The sequence below is a fragment of the Thermobia domestica genome, chromosome 3 (genome assembly GCF_964235325.1).
Source record: "Thermobia domestica chromosome 3, izTheDome1.hap1.1, whole genome shotgun sequence".
NCBI classification, from domain to species: domain Eukaryota; kingdom Metazoa; phylum Arthropoda; class Insecta; order Zygentoma; family Lepismatidae; genus Thermobia; species Thermobia domestica.
Genome location: NC_137456.1, coordinates 3,973,020 through 3,992,491, shown reverse-complemented (window position 1 = coordinate 3,992,491; position 19,472 = coordinate 3,973,020). Strand labels below are relative to the sequence as shown.

At 36.2% G+C, this 19,472-nt stretch overlaps 1 protein-coding gene across 1 annotated transcript in view; it reads right to left on the bottom strand.

Moving 5' to 3' along the window:
* The window catches only part of LOC145682383 (ankyrin repeat domain-containing protein 54-like), a 42,956-nt gene extending 24,188 nt beyond the window's left edge, over positions 1 to 18,768 (bottom strand). Inside the window, exons 1-4 of the mRNA XM_081753977.1 lie at positions 18,116 to 18,768; positions 12,293 to 12,425; positions 2,144 to 2,263; positions 560 to 710 (exon numbers count right to left, since the gene is read on the bottom strand). Of these exons, the coding sequence (XP_081610103.1) occupies positions 560 to 710; positions 2,144 to 2,263; positions 12,293 to 12,425; positions 18,116 to 18,394 (683 nt within the window). The 5' untranslated portion in view covers positions 18,395 to 18,768. The remainder of the gene's footprint in view (positions 1 to 559; positions 711 to 2,143; positions 2,264 to 12,292; positions 12,426 to 18,115) is intronic.
* Between the last annotated feature and the right edge of the window lie 704 nt (positions 18,769 to 19,472).

Here is a 19,472-nt window from a genome sequence, read left to right as displayed (position 1 = left end):
AGAGCTTTTGTGAACGAGACCTTGAACCTCCGGGTTCCATAGGCCATAGAGTTAGTTTTTAATGTTATGGTTTAAATAGGTAAGTTTACCCTCCTACTTCCTCCGTGAAGGATTCACGGGAGAGATAACGGCATGAGGCTTGTAAATTGAGGTCCTGAAGAATGTAAATTACCTTTCCAAAGGATAACAGAAAGCATTCATAAAAATTTCCTTACATTTGTTATTCAACACTCCATACTTGTACTTTATTCATCTTCTTTCTGATCGCTACTGATAATAATAATGATAAAATAATAAAGCACAACAAATATGGCTACGAATAGAAATATTCAAGAATTCTATAGATTTTTTTTTCTTTTTGTACGAACATTTTTTTTTTCTTAGTTATAGTATGACATTTCCAAATACGACTCTCCAAATCCTCAAAATCATTAGCTACGTAAACTGCAAGTAGTAGATGTATTTAATTGTGTTCCCTGTGAACTGTAACTTCTAATAGGGTAAACTGAGTACTTAACATGTTTTCGCGTCTTTGTTTGATCTACAGCACGGTACTTACCTGACGATATCTGAATATCCCCTGCAGGCTGCTAAATGCAATGGAGAACGTCGATGGTTATCTTTGCAGTTGGGATTCACTCCCTGCGCCAACAGCTGCTCAACTTGCTCTATGTTGTTTGTGGACACCGCGCGGCGCAATTTTCTTTCACCTGGTCAAGAAATCAGTAAAAAATTGTAGTAATTATTTCCATTTAACAACAAACTATTTTTTTTCTTCTTTCTATTTTTGGATCAAAAGATTCAATATATTTCAAGCAAAAATTGTCTTGTACGCCTTATATTTGGAGAACTACATATAGTGTAGCCAAATCCAACTATCAGTTAACTCAGTATGATGTGCTTATCCCGTAAAAAATACGAAAACTTGATTTTGGGGTCGTTCAAAAATTTTGTGGCCTCTGATCCAAAAACTAATTACTGGCCAAGACCGCAATCTTTTGATGTATTTTTTGGATAATTTTTTTTTTTAAATGACTGCAAATTTATATGCCAAGGGTATCCATTCGGAAACCTAATATTTAATGATTGGTTTGATAATATTTAAATAGCACATGCATTAATTTTCAGTTTCGCTGCCTCGCAAAAAATAATAATAATAATAATAAATAAATAAATAAATAAAATTAAAAAAAATACAATTGAGATAGTATCCCAGACTGGATACTTTCGGCGCCTTTATCTATACGTTCAATTACAGATAGATTATTTCACTCGTATTAAAAGTTACATTCTAGGACCATTTTCAAACAAAGTACACATAAGAAAGCTCCTGGCATACGAGAAATTTCACGTTTCTCATTGCTAGTATTATGAATATGATGAAAAATATCCATACGGACACCTCTAGCAGTTCTAAAACAACATAGCTGATACGGAGATGATTTTAAAAAATACTATTTGTACATGCTTTTTGCTGTATATCATTTTTCATGATTGTCAATATCTTCTTCTTTATTGATACATGATTCTTTGTAAAATATTTTGTTAAGAACGAAAAAAGAGGATATATTTATAAGCACCTTTTCAGTTCCTTAGAACTCCCTCGGAGTGAGAACAGACACTATGTTACTATTTAAGCAACAAAAGCAGGGTTTCTACTGATCTGGAGAAATGTATTTCCCTGACTTTCCTTGACCTTTAGCAGGAAATTCCCTGACTTTCATGACAGACGTCGGATGACGTTGACATATAAATAAGGAATAAATAACAGTGAATATTTATATATGAGAGCATTTATTCTATAGAGACAAATAGTAATCAATTGCTCATACGTACATTCCACTTACCACCCATAAAAATCTGAGCAACGTTCCATACTGTGATCATTAATAGTTGGTTAAGCTTAAATTGATGTACAATTAATGTTAGAAAAAAAAATATTTTACAAAATTTCCCCAACTTTCCCTGATTTCCAATCTTTTCCCCTGTTTCCCCGATCTGCATCATTTTCCCCTGAGTATTCCCTGACCAGTAGGAACCCTGTAACGACCATCATACAACATAAACCATACTGAATTTCCCACTCTTTTCCAACAGTGATACGCTTATTGTGTTCAGAAAAATATCTCAGAACAATACTTACCCAACGGCCCTTTCAGCTGTGCAATTGTGTCTCGAGCAGCAGCCCTGTGGAAGCGACATACGGGGATCTTCTGCACGATGTCGTGAGGAACTGAGTTTGAGAAATTTGGAAGTTCTACGCCTGAAAACAATACAAAATCTTCCGCTTTATACTATATATTAAATTAGCTGAAAGTTACAGGTAAATACGTAAAAAACTTTTCTCACACCACACCCACTTTTAGGTAATAATTAAATAAAATTCAAGGAGAAATTAACACCTGTAACGGCTGTTCACTCCATTTATCCGATAAAGGGTGCGCCATTTACAATGTCCAACCGTGAAACTGAGAAACGTTATACTTTTCTAACCATAAACGTTTCGGGAACAACACAATGAACAAAACAATACAATCAACGAGGTTCACTATAGCATAGGTGTCCAAACTCGCGAGCCCGACGCTCGTGAGCTCGGCACTCACGCTCAACCGGGCTCGGGCTCAATAATTGAGCGCGAGCCCGAGTGAGCCCGAGCCCACTTGAGATTAGTGAGCGAGAGCCCCAGTGAGCGCGAACCCAATCGAGAGAAGTGAGTGCGAGCCCGAGTGAGTGCGAACTCAGTTAAGAGAAATGAGCGCGAATGCGAGTGAGCGCGAGCCCAGTTGGGAGAAGTGATCGCGAGCCCGAGTGAGTACGAGCCCAGATAAGATTAGTGAGTGCGAGCCCAGTCCAGAGAGATGAGCGCGAGCCCGCGCTCACTTCACACTCACGTGGACTGATTTGCTTTAGAGTCAAAAAATAGGAAATTCATTCCATGTGCAGAATTGTAAAGGAAGAATTAAACAACTTTACAAAATGAAAAATCACATTCTTGAGGTCTGAGCTGTCATTTTATTGTCCAGAGAACTTCAAACACCTTTCGATAGAGAATCGACTTTTTCATGGCTATTATGAGAGGATGGTATTTGAGGCAGGTATTTGTTTTTGTTGTTTTAGTAACAACTTACATGACCCAAGCTTTTTGTGTGTGTGCGAGATCATAGAATAAGGAAACTACTTGACCTTGCGAAGTAGGAAATTTATTTACTAACAACTAATGAACCTGTGCGTTCATAGAAAAGTCGAGCGAAATAATTATGTATTATTTAATTATAGCTTCTTTAAATCCCAATAAACAAGAGTAGCTCTTAAGAATGTTGATAACTTGCATCATAATGGTTATTCAGCCCATTAATTTATATGAGGAAACAAAGAATTTAAGCCAGTTAATTTTACTGACTACTTCTTCTTGAGATCTTTAAATGTATTCTATGCGAAATTTAACCACTATATTATGTAATTTTAATATATATAAATAAAAACTAAAACAATATAATACTGAATATTTTTAAAGCAAGGAACCCTTAAATAGGCCAGAAGAAGAAATTATTAAAATTGAATGAGTAAAATCTCGTCTATTTAAAAGAAAAATACTTTCTCATATAAGTCAATGGGCTATTAAAAAAAGAAAGATAACAATTCAACATTAAAAAAAAAAAAAATAAATAAATAAAAAATAAAAATAAAATAACACACACACACACACCTCCTTTCATTAAAGTCTTTTTTCGAAAGCTACCGTACCCTGAAACGATGGCGTGTCGTTTGTTACAACCAGAGTTAAAAGTGAAGGAAAACACGGGGGACGTCATCTCCCACTTCCAAAAATATCTATGGCGTCCCTCCACTTCCTAAAAAATATAGTGGACAAAAAGATAGGCACAAGGGATGACATGACGTCATGCGTTCCTCAACCTTTTCAGATCAATTTTTACCCCTGGTTACAACTCGATTTTGATGTTGTTTGACTTTTATTAAAAACAGACTCCAAATTGAACTGAACCCGCTTGATATAGACCGAGCTCACAGAATGGGTAAGGGCAAAAATAGACCGATCATTGTTAAATTTGCATACTACAAAAGGAAAGAGGCCATACTGAAAAATGCATATCGTGCCAAGGGGACACCTGTGCGTATAAGTCAGAATTTTTCGTATAGTATTAGAGCCATTAGAAGAGAGCTCAATGAATACCGGGTTCAAGCCAAGGCACGCGGACAAAGGGTGCGAATGCAATTCGATAAGTTGTATATTGATGGGCAATCTTACGCTATCGAGGACCTACGAAACACAGATGACAAAAATCTAAGTGATACAGTTGGTGTGTGTTCAGTGAGTGTGAACAATGGAGACGCTTCAAAAAATTCAGCAGTTGCAGGTGCTTCTTGTAGTGTGTGATCACCTGCAGAGCCTGTGGGGGTGAGTGATGAAGAGTTTCCAGCTTTGAGACAAACAATAAATGCAGCTCGAAGGGGCAGAGGTCAACCACGCCCTGGAGGAAGAAGCATCCCTTGACAAACAAGGGAGAATGACCTTCAACAAGGTAAGACTTCTCAAAGTGAGTGCAGTGATGTGTTATGTAATAATGACAACAAGTGTGTTGTAGATAACGCAAAAAATGATAATTTTCTAATGTATTATATGAATGCGAGATCATTTAGGAACAAAGGATGTGAGTTTTCCAGCAACATTTCATTGAACAATTATGATATCGTAGCAATAACAGAGACCTGGTTGTCTTGTGATTATTTTGATTCAGAATATTTCGATAACAGATACCTAGTGTATCGTAAAGATAGGGACTATAATACAAGTGGTAAAGCAAGGGGGGTGGGGTATTGCTGGCAGTACAGAACCTGGAAGTGAGTCAAGTGACTGTTACTGACCAGAACCCAGAAGGCATTCTAGTGAAAACTATGGTTAATTACAAACCGCTTTATATCTGTGTTGTGTATTTTGAACCAAACTCACATCTATCATTATACGAATATTTTTTTCATTTTATCGAAAGTAATTGTACGATAGGTAGCACTATTCTCCTTGTAGGTGATATGAATTTGCCTGAAATAACTGGAAGAAACTTTGATTTTCTGCAGTCAACGAGTAAATCCCAAAGTCTCTATCATTTTATGTTATATCATGACATGGAATCACTCAATAATGTTACAAATAGCTTAGGGAGAACATTAGATTTAGTAATAAGTAATCTTTCCAATGTAACAGTAATAAGAGAACCACACCCATTAATTAAAGAAGATAATTACCACCCATCTATTTGTATAAGCTTTCCGCATGTTAAATCATCTAGAATAAAAAACAAAAGAAACATATTTGGTTTCAATTTTAAGAAAGGAAATTATGATAATCTCTATAATGAGTTAGCGAGAATAGATTGGCAATATCTAAACGAATATACGGATCCAAATAAAGCAGTAGAAGAATTCTATAAAGTAATTTATGACATATTTGAGAAGTGCATTCCCATGAAAAGGCCAACGCAAAAAAGGTACCCTTGCTGGACTCAAACTGATGTTATGACGTAAATTTCATTCATAAACATCTTTATTGAGCTTTCATTAACTTCTAATTTTCTTTGGTGTTGTTTTAACAAAATACAGGCTATAATGAACGCATACTTTCAAATTTTCAGTTTTAATACTCTTAAACTTGGCCTAAATTAAGAAATATTCATATTTAATGTATTTTAGCAGGACAATATCCTTTCAAATACATAATTAAAAGTAGTGGTTGCTCCTGAGGGAAGTCACAAAGTTAAAAAATTAAAGTTTTCTTGCTTCAAGGTAAGGGGAAAAAGTAATCTAATGGACTTAGAAGATGCAGGCCCGAATGGGAACACTATTGTGGGACTCCCGGTTTCAGAAAAACAAGTAAAGAAATCTAATTAACACTATATCATCCTGGTATTCATTGAGGTGTATTATCTCTTAATGGGCCTATTTTTTCATCGGAAGTTGGAAACGTAAACAAATAAAGAAACTACTCCAGAATTAACTTTAGAAAATATTGCTTGTTTGTTAATACAAACTATTCACTCCCTGAAATTCTACATAGAGGCCAACAGGCTATACGCTCCCTTGTTTATGTTCATGGATGTATTACAATATGTTATTGTATTTCACAAGCCAAGAGTAACAGAGCCATCTAACAGTCACTTGGCAGAGGGACCCGCAAACAGATGTATTAATTGCATGTATTACTTGCAGAATTTAGTCATAGGAGCCACACTGGTTTCCACAGGGGAACATTATGCTGCTAAGACGGCACTGAATAGTAGATTACACTCTAGCGCGGGACCCAACTGGGAACAATCGGTCCAATCCGCTGAAGTCCGGCCCTGATTGTTGTATACAACAATTAATATAGTAGGGAAGTTTTTTTCTTTTAGTTTGAAGCAACAAAAAGTCTTTTAATTTTTATCGGTGTTACTTCTCTTACAAGCCCCCTCCGATTAAAAGTACATTTTAAAAAAATTAGAAAATATTTTTCTACTTTTCCTTTTCTCTATATATAAAAGTTATTGCTCTGGAGGTATACACTACCAACATTTCTCAAAAATCTCTAATTTTTAGTGCTTTGATTAGCACATCCCTGTAGGATAGGCCGGAACTCCTGCAAGTATTACTGGAGCCTATGAGACCATTGACATTTCAATACCCTCTGAAGTACTATCATTTCGTTACGTTACATTCAAACCGATATAAAGGGATCAGATAAAGTTCCCTTTTACCTTTTGGTTTGCTTTTAGCTTCCGCAGAGGTAGCTGTTTTATTATAAAATGGTTTTAACAAACACTTAGAGTCACTGATATCAGATCCTGTTACTTCCTTTACCAAATGTTTAGCAGATTTTCGGGAAACGTTTAGCTCTTGTTATTATAAGTTCTGTAATTTCACGAATGTTGAATACCTGTAATGTCTCCCTAAATTTCTACTTCTAATTTTACTTCTAAATCTGTTTTCTCACAAAATATAAATAAATAAAAAATTAAAACCTAAGAATCTTTGTGTTATTTAAAAACAAGAGATATCTATGCGTAATGTGGGTGTTGGACATAAGCTCACCGGCAAAAAGCTCACCGACAGTCTCATATTACAGTGATGGACAAAAGCTCACCGATAGCAAACATAAGCTTCCTTGAAGGACTTGTAATAAAATTCACCGAATATTGAAATTCAGGTGTTAGTTACTTCCTAAGCAGAAAATAGAGCTACTATCTTATATGACTTATCTATCAGGTATAAAAAAAAATAATAATAAGGACGTTGCGGAGTTGCGTTGTATTAAACGTGGGCAGACCTTGAGGAACTTGTAATAAAATGCCCTGGATATTAAAATCTAGCTTTTGACTACAATTACAAATAGGCCAAATAACTCGGTACAAAGTAGAGCTACTAATGTCGTATAGCAGTTATCAGATATCAGAATAAAATAGGGATGTTGCAAGTTTAATGTGTGAAGCATGGGCGACAGTAAGCCTAAATTTGGCCCTGGAAATTTTCGAAGCAAATTTTTCTTATAAGCCTGACAATTTATTAACTGCATTAAAATAATTTCATGATAAGGCATGAGTACTTACATAATAGAATTTTCTTGCTAACAGGACTGGTGATTTTTTTTTTCTTTTTTTATAATTTTACGAAATCATCATACTCAGATAGGCTTTGCTTCTTAATGCTGCCGTCGTGCTTGCAGATAAACACTCAAACAAGTTTCTTTCGTATTTACTAACACTAAGCTTTTTTTTTTTTTTTTTCATAAGTTGTTTTAATCTTAGTAAATAAGAAAGAGGTTCGTTTAATGAGTATTGGTCTGCAAGTGTGATGACAGCCTTAAGACTTGAAGTCTGCAACACTCTTAATATTTTATTCTGATGTCTGATAACTCCTATATGACGTTAGTCATATAGCCTATTTTCTATTGAGGAACTAGGCCTACTAGTAGTCAAAGCCCAGATTTAAATATCTGGAGCATTTTATTTCAAGTTCGTCAAGGTCCACCCACGTTTAATACATTAAACCCTGCAACATCTTTATTATTTTATTTTTATATCTGACAACTGATATATAGCATTAATAGCTCTATTTTCTACTGAATTAGGTCTACTGCTAGTCAAAGTCTAGATTTTAATACCTCTTTATACCCATCATATACCCGCGAGCCCAATTGAGGCAAGTGAGCGTGAGCCCGGGTGAGCGCAAGCATAGTTGGGAGAAGTGATCGCGAGCGCGAGTGAGTGCGAGCCCAGTTGGGAGAAGTGATCACGAGTTCTAGTGATCGCAAGTCCAGTTGAGACAAGTGAGCGCGAGCCCGGGTGAGTGCAAGCCCAGTGGACAGAAGTGAGCGCGAGCCCGAGTGAGTGCGAGCCCAGTTGGGAGAAGTGATCGCGAGCGCGAGTGAGTGCGAGCCCAGTCGAGAGACATGAGCGCGAGCCCGAGTGAGTGCGAGCTCAGTCGAGAGAGATGAGCGCGAGCCCGAGTGAGTGCGAGCCCAGTCCGGAGAGATGAGCGCGAGCCCGAGTGAGTGCGAGCTCAGTTGAGAGAAGTGAGCGCGAGCGCGAGCCCAGCTGAGACAGGTGAGCGCGAGTGCGAGTGAGTGCGAGCCCAGTCCAGAGAGATGAGCGCGAGCCCGAGTGAGTGCGAGCTCAGTTGAGAGAAGTGAGCGCGAACCCGAGCGAGTCCAGTGGAAAATGTCCACCTTTGCACTATAGTGCTGTTCTATATTTCATCGATTTCTTTTAGATTTGATCTAAATTATTATTATTTGTACAAACGATATTTTTTTATGCATGTGTACGCCTTTGATTTGCACTACTCGTACTTAACTCGATGCCAAAATGGTGGTGAAGAAAGTCAAAGGTTCTGTCAGGATGATAGGCGCAAGAAGAAAAGTTTCTAGGACGGGAGGGGGGGCCTTTCATGGTTGCTATATTACGTCTAGTGTTAATATACGTGGTTTGCTATATTACATATACATTTTTGTGAACCAGGAGGGGCCCCCACCCTTCCCTTCCCTTCGGGCGCCCATGGTCAGGATAGCAAACCCATAATTTGAAACCCAGACGAGAGAGATTTCGATTCAGAAGAAAATGCTATGGAAGAAACCCACAAGGCGCTCACTTTGTCATTATTTTCTCCTACGTACTGGTTAAAAACAATAAAAATTTGTTATTAGTTCTAAAGTTAATAGTTTTATCGTTTTCGACTTCGCTCAAATAACCCTCCTTTTTTAAATTTTTTTTTTTTAATGATATGCACAGCTACACCTGATTCAGCACGCATAATTTAGTAAACAATAAAAAATTTTAACGGTACTATCCGTTTGCATTATACGTATGTAATAGAGACTAGTAAATACAATGTAACTATCAAAGTACATTATCACTCTAAATATCAATCACTGACTCTTAATGTTAGAATTAAGTTTACACTATATAAGTATTTGCTGCTTTTAGTTCATTTTATGTGAGCTGGATTAAATTTAGAGGAAATATATTTTTTGTGTGGAACCTAATACGAAATTCTGCTTTTTGTTTTCGTATGTTAAAGTTTGGCCTTATATCTAATATACATAATTACAATATTGATCATTTCATTATTCTGAATATTCCTGATAATATATAAGAAAAATATGTCCAAAAGTATCGGTATCGGGTATCAGCACATCCCTAATTTTATCTAGCTTCTGAAGTTCACTAACAGAAAAGAACTCATGAAAAGATACAGAAAACAACTTGTACAGGGACATGAATAAGACAAATGCTAACGAAAATATGTGGAAGATGTAAACTGACAACTCCTAAAGGAAGATGAAACTGACAACTGCAGAAAAGTTAAGGAAAGGGAAAGCATAGAACACAAGGAAAAGAAGAGTCCCCAAAGATGTGAAAGAAGAAAAAAAAAAAAAAAAAAAAATGGGTCCAACTAAAAGAAACAAGGAAATTGAGCAAACTGGAGATATGCATCGGAAACCGTTTATTCTACTGAGAATGCAGAGGAGTAAGTAGTATGGGAATTAAATTTCATAACAACAAATAAACGCCTACAGCACAGAATTCAAAGGCAAATCTCCCTCATTTCCATGTCATTCCGGAACAATTCTCTTCAATCTACCGGAACTTAAGGGACTTTCATTTTAAAGTCTGCATTACTGAAATGAAAACTGTATCATAAATTCCGCCTCACATAGTTCGCAACGAACTAACATTATAACTGAGAGGTATTTCAATATCCTAATAATATGTGAAACGTACGAAACAATAAGAACAGAAAACATCAACCAGTTTTCATTCAGAACCGATTCTAAGGTACTCGTATCTTACAAGTAATGATCGATTTGATTTGGGTTTTAGCGTCTCTTTCAGTAGCGAGACATAATGAAAAAGAGTTTACATGATGATGACGGCATTTCGGGAGGTAGAATGATTAGATGCATAAGATTTGCAGACGATATGGCGCTTGTTGCAGAATCTGAAAAGAAAATTAATAAAATGTTAGAAAACCTGAGGATGGGCTTTGAAGAATATGGGATGAAAATAAATGTTAGAAAGACAAAAACCATGGTGATTGGAACGAAGAGGTCTGTGTCAAATATAAAAGTGGGAGGGGAGCAAATAGAACAAGTGAATAGTTTTCGATATCTGGGTAGTGTTCTTAGTAATGACATGAAGTGCGAACGTAAAATAAAAGCAAGGATAGGAATGGCGAAAGAAGCCTTTAGGAGAAAGAAAAGTCTGTTTTGTGGGACCTTGAGAAGTTGAGAAAATGACTCATAAAACGCTTCGTGTGGAGTGTTGTATTGTATGAGGCGGAAACGTTGACATTACGTAAAAGTGATGAAAAACGACTGGAAGCATTCGAAATGTGGGTGTGGAGAAGGATGGAAAGAACTAGTTGGGTCAAGCGGAAAACGAATGAGTGGGTGTTAGAAATGACGGGGGAGAAAAGAACACTTTTAGATATTGTTAAGAAGAGGAAGAGAAACTGGTTCGGACATTGCCTAAGAAGAAATTGTATCATGAGGGACGCCATAGAGGGTATGGTGGCGGGGAAGAGAGGGAGGGGGCGAAGAAGACTACAATTAATAGATGATATAAAAATAGAAAGATCATAAGTGAAGACGAAGAGGTTAGCGGAGGAAAGTGGAGCATGGAAGCATCTCAGTGGCTGCAAGTTACCTGCCAGTAAGGGCAGACTACCTATGATGATGATGATCAGTAGCGACATCTACAGCTCAACGTGGGATCCGAACATGAGCTCCCGCCGGGAATCAAACCCGGTCCTCCCATGCTAAAGGCGCGTACGCTAACACTCAGCCACGAGGAGGCCCTCTTGCAAGTAATGAATTGAACCATAGGCTACAATTTAGTCCCGACGGTTTAGATCCGGACTAACTCAGGGAAATCAGAAGGAAAAATCCACTTTGAGATAAAATGTCATTAAAGCCAGAGAAACTGTTAGAGTCTTACAAGCGTACATCGAATCCTACTGAAAGCTTAAGTCTTAATCACGACAAAAAGCGTTGCTAAGATTCTTTATCTCCAACGCTCTGTCCAGATCTTGACCCGTTCTCAACGAAAAAATGAAAAAAAGATAGGAAAAATTGCTTGGAATATATGTATGGGGGCGCCGTCGTATACTCTCGCCCCGGGCGCTGATTTTCCACGGCACGGCCCTGACATGTAGCAAGACTCGTCATTCTGTATGCTAACGGTCTCCTCAATGGTAATAACGTTATTGTCTACTAACAATCTTCATGTAACTGATAATGCGTCGTGTACTGCTTCAGGAGACACTTTGCTTTTTATTGCCATCTGACGCCTTAGCCCTGCTGTACATTGTATGACTGTAGTTGCAGGGAGGCTTGAACTAGCACAGATTCTTTTCATATTTTATTTATACAGATATGCGCCAAACATCGCAACAGTTAACATCATAACAGTATCCCTACAGTCCATCCTTTACTATTACCGATTAAATAAAGCGCAGGATTATATGGTATACAAATCTCTTCATTGTATGCAGTTTCTGGAAAGTTTTAAAAATCTTCTCTGCAGACTAATGCTATAACAGCATCATGATTTTCGCAACTATTCCTTTCCATTTTGAGCACACAACAGGAACTTTCTTACTTTTATCTGGTGCTTGACTACATGTGGGTCATGCGTTCGTTGCCACCAGGATTTATTCGTCTTAATTAACACATGTCCACGAACAGTTTAACCTTGTATCAGAATTTATGGTATAATTTTCACTCACTACTCCCGACTTTACTTACTTATCACCTCATATCCTTGCCCTGGTCCCACAGTCGCCTGAAGATTAACAAAATTTAAGCTCGCTGGAGGCTCTACGTCATTCGAATGACTAGCAGGCTCTTCTTTGAGGAGATGAAGCCTAAATTGAGAAGTCTGGAAGAAAAAAAAAAAAAAAAAAAAAGTTTATTAATAATTTCTAAAACATTGCATTTTTAACACACAAACTTAAAAAAAAAAAAAAAAGATAATGAATTTTCCTTTAATATTGATAAAGTTTGACACATTTTCGTTAAGATTAATAATCACTAACCTTAAAACACAAAAAATATTGATTGTTAATATGAATTTCCCTGTTTTCAATAATACAAGGTGCGGAAAAAGTTCCGGAATGGTCCAATATCTCGCGAAATAAACAGATCAGCAAAACAAAAACTTTTTAAATAGTTAAAAAAAAAAAAAATATCCAATGATACCAAACGCAGCTCCTTATCTGCACTCCCTGCGGGGGAACTTTAAATTTTAAATGGGAAAATCCATTTTATATTGCAGTTTTGGATACTCCAGAAAAGAAAAAGGCAGTACTTTGACCCATAATTGAAAACAGTGTCTTCACGGATGGTACTTGAATCGTCACACGAAAATACGGAGGGAGGGGGTTACCAAAACATTATGATAATGTGAGTTGTCAGTCCCGTACTCTGTGGCCGTACTGTTAGCGTACTGGACTGCGGAGTCCGAGATCTTTAGTTCGATTCCCACACAGAGTAACATTTTTATGTGTATTTTTTTGAACCCAAGTACTAAATTATGGATAAATACATTATTTTTATCGAGGTTAAAAATAATGTATTTATCCATAATTTACTAACTTGCAAGAAAATACAAATTGTGTCAAAAATGGTTTGTTTTTGTTGCAAATAACCTTATGAACTCTAACCCTAATAACTCTATTTCTAACAACAACTTCATAGGAGCTTTGTAAAATAATTATCGAAATTTGTATTGTATGTAACTTGAATAAATTAATAATTTAAGTTAAAACGTATGAACTTAATATCTGGGGAAATAACAACAGAAAAATGTTGCCTTGAGCGGGGATTGAACTCAAGATCTTTGAGTCTGCAGCCCAGTACGCTAAGCGTATTGCCACAAATTACGGGACTGATAATTCACATTTTCATAACGTTTTGGCACCCTTCCCCCTATTTTTGTGTGGCGATTCAAGTGCCATCCGTTACGGTACTGTTTTCAATTCTCAGTCAAATCAATGTCTCTTTTTCTGGAGAATCTAAATGTGCAATAATTTATATATATATATATATATAAATGGGGGTTCCAATTTTGAATTTTAAAGTTACCACCTGTACCTCCGAAGAGGGTGGGAATAGAGGGTTGTGTTTGGTATCGCTGGATAGCTTTTTTTTTTTTTTTTTTTTTCCTCCAAAACTACGTAATACGTATTTTTGTTTCTATGCTGATTTGTATATTTCGCGAGATATTGGACCCTTCCACAACTTTCCCCGCATCCCATATAAATTTGCTTTCAACAATTTAATACCTATACTTAAGGGATTACTCATGAAATTACCGTGATCTCTGGGAAGTAAGGTTTAGGACTTTATTATAAATGATAAATAAGAGGAAATGGCCGATTTATATTACACCAATTCATCAATAGGTTCGAATTCAATGATATAGAAAGAGTGAAAAAATGCACAGGATTGAACCCGGGTCTTCTACTTAACACGCCGATGCGTTAATCAATATATTACAATGTTTTTCATAAAGCTGGAAGGCTATAAGGTATTTTATTATCGGAAAGTCGACCACTGCCTAAATTTTTTCACACTTTTGTGTGTATGTGTATCACAACAGAACAAGAAGACTAGTGTCTGAGTTTCCTACACAACTGAATTTTCCATTAATTGTCGAGCACATCAGGTATTTTATATTCTTTGTTCTAAAAGTTTTACAAGTTTCCCGTCAACGAAATTTTACTAGTTATTTCGTCCCAGCGGATTTTGTATCATAGGAAACCGTATTGATCAGCTGTTAGTTGTTGTGAGCAAATAATCTTTCATATGTTACGAATACTTAAGAATCAAGAAATGAACCACAGTGTAAGTACTAGTGCAGTACCGACACTAAAATTTTTGTAAACAAGGGAATCAGCGTGAAATCGAGGAAAATACATTGCATAAATATTAAAGTACATCGCATTTGCCGTGGAAAGCAAATTATGAGAACCAAAAGAATCTATCATTCACCTCTCCAAAATACTGTGTTGCGAGTGTGAAATAATCATAAAGGAAGTGAACATATAATAAAAAAGATAAAAGGAATTATTTAGTGTAACCGGCCAATTATAAACTTTTTATTTTAGTTGTACTTTAGTTTCAAATTTAACTTTTAAAAATAAACAAAACAAAAAAAATACATAAATTCAAATAAAAAATTATAATAAAATGTTAAAAATTATTATGTAAGTTATTTGCAAATTTTATTTTATATACTAAAAACAATGTAACTTACATAATAAACTTTCTCATTATATAAATCTTGCATTAACATTTATTCTTTTAAACCAATTCCAATTTTTTTAAACTATGGCATAATTCTACATTACTTTAAATAATAACCTGAAAAAAGAAAAGTATATAACCTCAGAATATTTTCAAAATAAAAAGGTGTAACCAAACATTATATTATTAACAGTCTCAATGCAACTAAAATATTAAAAACATTTTATCTTCAAACTCCAAACAACATAGTCTACACCAAATAAAATTTTAAAAAATTACTATTTTGTCAATTCCAACCAAATTAAAAACTTGTACTAAAATTAAACTTCAAATAACTCTCGTAAAACAATATCTTTAATAAAAAACTTAAATATGTGCATAAAAACTCTATCAACTACCAAAAATGTCTCTACACATAAACCAATTCACAAACACTACATAACGAACCTAAAACATTAAAATCAATTACACACTTAAAGCTTGAATCTTTTATTTACGGCTAAAATTTCCTAATTCAATTAATATTGTATAACTCTTCTATCAGGAGTAGAAGGAAGAAGAATAAACCTTAAGCATAACCACATTAGTTTTTCCCCTAAATTACTTGGTACTTATTACGGTTCATTATTTGTAACTGTGATAAGTACAATGTGTATTTTTGACATATACAAACTACAGTGCATAAAATAACATGTGGTAGATGGCCACTAAAAAGCACGAATGTTATATAATCGAGAATGATGGGTGGGAGTGGGGGGCAAGCGTCAGCGAGACGGAGTATTCGTAGGGAGCTGGTGCGTCATCGAAGGTGGGTACACGCATAAACGAGATCGGTTACAGTGGCTTACTACAAGTCACAGTACCGCTCTGAAGTCATCGATGGATTTGGGGAAGATATTAACGCCATCTAAGATAAATTTCTTTCAACATTTAACACGTCTCTCTGAAGACGCTCCCAACGCAAACAGCAAATGACAATATTATAAGACCTTTATTACCAGTTTTTATAATGTACTTCATTCACTCTAACTCCTAACTATTTCTATAGCATATGGATTGCGAAAGTTCAATACCGTGTTCACAGAAGTTCTGCACTGACTTCTATCCTAAAGTCAACTCTATCCAGTTTCTGCTTTGAATTCCTATCTCTACGAGATCCTTCTTAATATTGTCCTCCCACCTGCGTCTAGGTCTTCCTAATGATCGTTTTCCGATTGGTCTTCCAGCCAAGACTTTGAAAGCGTTTCTACTTTTTTCCATCTTGGCTACATGACTTGCACACCTGAGCCTTCTGAACATTTAATGACCCTAACAATGTTCGCTAAACCGTATAAATTATGTAGTTCCTCGTTATGAAGTTTCCGCCATTCCCCATTCCCGTTCCTCTTGAGTCCGAATATTCGTCTCAGGATCTTGTTCTCAAATACTTTCAGTTTATGTTCTTCTTTCAGAGTAAGCGACCATGTTTCGCAACCATATAGAACAACAGGCATGATTATCGTTTCATATATTTTAAGCTTCAAATTCCTCGACAGAATTCACGACGACAAGGGATTTTGAACTGAATAACACTCATATGACTTAAAATACCTGCAGAAACAAAAGATCGACACGGGAGTAAGACTATCCAAAACTACAAACACCCAATTAGGATTGTTTGCAACGCAACACCACTCTCCGTAGTGCATCTTAGCACTTCTTTCAACCATGAAAGCAAATAGCTACATTAGGAAATAAAACAATTAGATTTTATTTATGCTTACAACCACCTTCGCTAACGTGCCTGCTTCCTACGGACGCACGGCACCCCCACTCTGGATTGTATGCAATACAATGCCTAACTTGTACGGCTTTAGGAATTAGATGTATGGGCTTTCGGCATCTATGGCAATTTAGCTCGTCACATATGAGGGATGATGTTCCTCGGCAAGCACAATTTCCGCGGAAAGGGAAGGAAGCAAGCGGTCCCGGACCTATATGTTAGGTACCACACCGGCATTTGGCTGCTGTGAATGAGGAAAACTCATTCAGGATGGCTGGCCTGTAAAAGCTTTTCACACTTTTTCGACCGTGTGCTCCTACCGGGAATCGAACCCGGGATCGCTCGCACCGAAGTTAAGAGCTGTAGCGATTACACTATGCGCGACCACCTAACTTGTGAGGAGGAGATAGTACAGGTTCATGCGTTTTTCGGACTTGACACAAATAAAACTTTGCGTGCCTTATGAATAAAGGTACAACAATGTCATTAGCCGCAAAGTACTTCTACATACATCAGTCCTACTTATTGTGTGTATGACGATAAACTGGAAAGAATAATGTTACCCAAAAAGAGATTTATCTCTAGCGCAGGGTGACAATACATCGTCCATTTAAAAAACATATTTCTTCCACTTCTCTTGGTTTAAACACTAACCAACCTGTGCTAAGTGGATATTAAAAACCACGAATGCTATCCAACAGAATCAGGATAGGAGCGTCAACGAAAGAAGTATATGCACGGACGAGGATAGTGGAAAAAAACATTTTATATTGCATAAAAAACGCACCTGTATAGGTTAAAATACCTGTCATACTTTCAAACAAGTAACTCTGTACTTGTAAACACAAAATATAATGTACGTTGCTTCCATTGTGCGAAACACTCCGCTGTGAAAATTAATGTTACACAGTGTTCTTTCAAATGCACTCACTCATTTTACCTGCAGTATAGGCTGAGCATTTGTAATGGTTTGACTCTTGCACATATAAAATGCTAGTTTCCTGGGTAATAGTATACAACAGTGCCTCATGATCTGTGCGCGTGGATACTTCCTACTGTTGCACTACGTATAAAAATGATTTTATTACATTTAGAAGTAGTAAGAAGCATCCACGCGCACGTGACATGCGATATGTGTTTCAAATCCCCCACATATACTCATACACTACGTACAAGGGCACATTATTATTCTTCGCATACCATAAAATACAACGAAACGCAACGCAAACCGACGTACATTTTATTTTATATTACTCAGTAATTAAATGAAAGTCGCATTTTTACCTCATTTTCAAGTTCCTATATCCTCAATGAATAATCCTTAAAAGACTGCACTTCGTGAGTCCTCGCTAAATGATGAGGCACTCTCGTATACTATATCCGTTTCCTGAACTGTGCAGATGTGCTCCGTCAGTGGAAATTAATATCATTAATATGTTGATGATGACATATTCTGAATCTGCGCCTTATGTCTAACATTTACAATCTGAGTTAACATACAACCTTTCAACTTATACAGAAAATAAGTACTACTCATATACATGTTGAAATGGACTTACACTTTCTTCAGCAGCACCAGTCTTATGTTCTTTGCAATTACCACTAACATCGAATTGAAATGAAGTTGATGTTGATGGCGATGGAGGAGGTGGTCGTAGCACTGCTGTTGAGCTGATCGGTTTGCTAAATACTGACGAAAATGTAGTGACAGAAGCGAAGCTCAGAGTGCCCTTCGTCGGTGGCGGACTCACGTCTAACGAGGCAGACTGGGAGTCATGAGTAACCGAGCTATCGTTACTGTCATTACCTGTTTCCACGCCTGAATCCACGGAAGTCATTCGTACGATATACAATAACGTAGGAAACGTAAAATACTATGCTACATAATGCGAAAACACGTTGATCACGTTAAAAAATACTTTAAAAATTAATTAACAAATGTAGGTCTTCTATCAAGCGTTTTTTTTTTTTTTTTCTTTCTTACAAATGGGTCAATTCCAACTATTATAGAATGTTATCCAGTTAAAGTACACACTTCACCATTACACTTGTGAACACTATAAAACTGTTAATGATAAACTATTTTCTTGTTATTATTCAAGGATCATAACTTCCTATCCGTGCAATAATACTACATTCAACGCTACCAAAACAAGTGCCTGTCACGGGGTACATCCAAACATAGGCTCACTGTGTGGTGTGTTTACTAAATGTAAGGATCTTTTCCTCCTGCTAAGGATTGTAGCAATATCAAGAGCGAGTATTGCTCTTTTGTTGTTTATGATTTTTAGTTGATTTAAATATGTATTAGATCACTTGATAGTATTTGTTTTGTTTTAAAAACAATAAACACATAACATAAATATGTAACCTTAATAAATTAGAGATAGAGAAGTTCCGTCTTTTAAGTAGAAATAAAATGTCTGTTTTCGTCTCTGAACAGCTGTAGCAGCATGCTATTTCTGAATATATTAGCCTTTATTGATTACGTCATCTTTGTATTTAATCTATATTTATGCTACATATAGAGCCGTGAACGTTTACTTTTAAAAAAATAAGGTCTATGTTTAGCAGAAGGGGTCCAGCTCTTTTCTCTAAAAAAATGTTACAATTTTGGTAATTTCTGTTCACATTCGGTTAGTTTAGGGTAGGTTAGGTTAGGTTAGTTTAGTTTGCATTATATTAGTGTAGGGGTCCTGCATAATTTTCCAGAAAATGATAGAATTGCGCTTATTTCTACTAATATTAGGTTAGTTTATGTCAGGTTAGATTTGGTTACGTCTAAGTACTTGCATCATTCATTTCTCCTGTAAATTTTGTGTTTCTGCGTGCTTCTGGACCCCTTCTACTAAACATACTCCAAAAATAATTAGTTGTGTTCGTTCTCCCCTTCTTTTTTACAGATTCAATTATTTA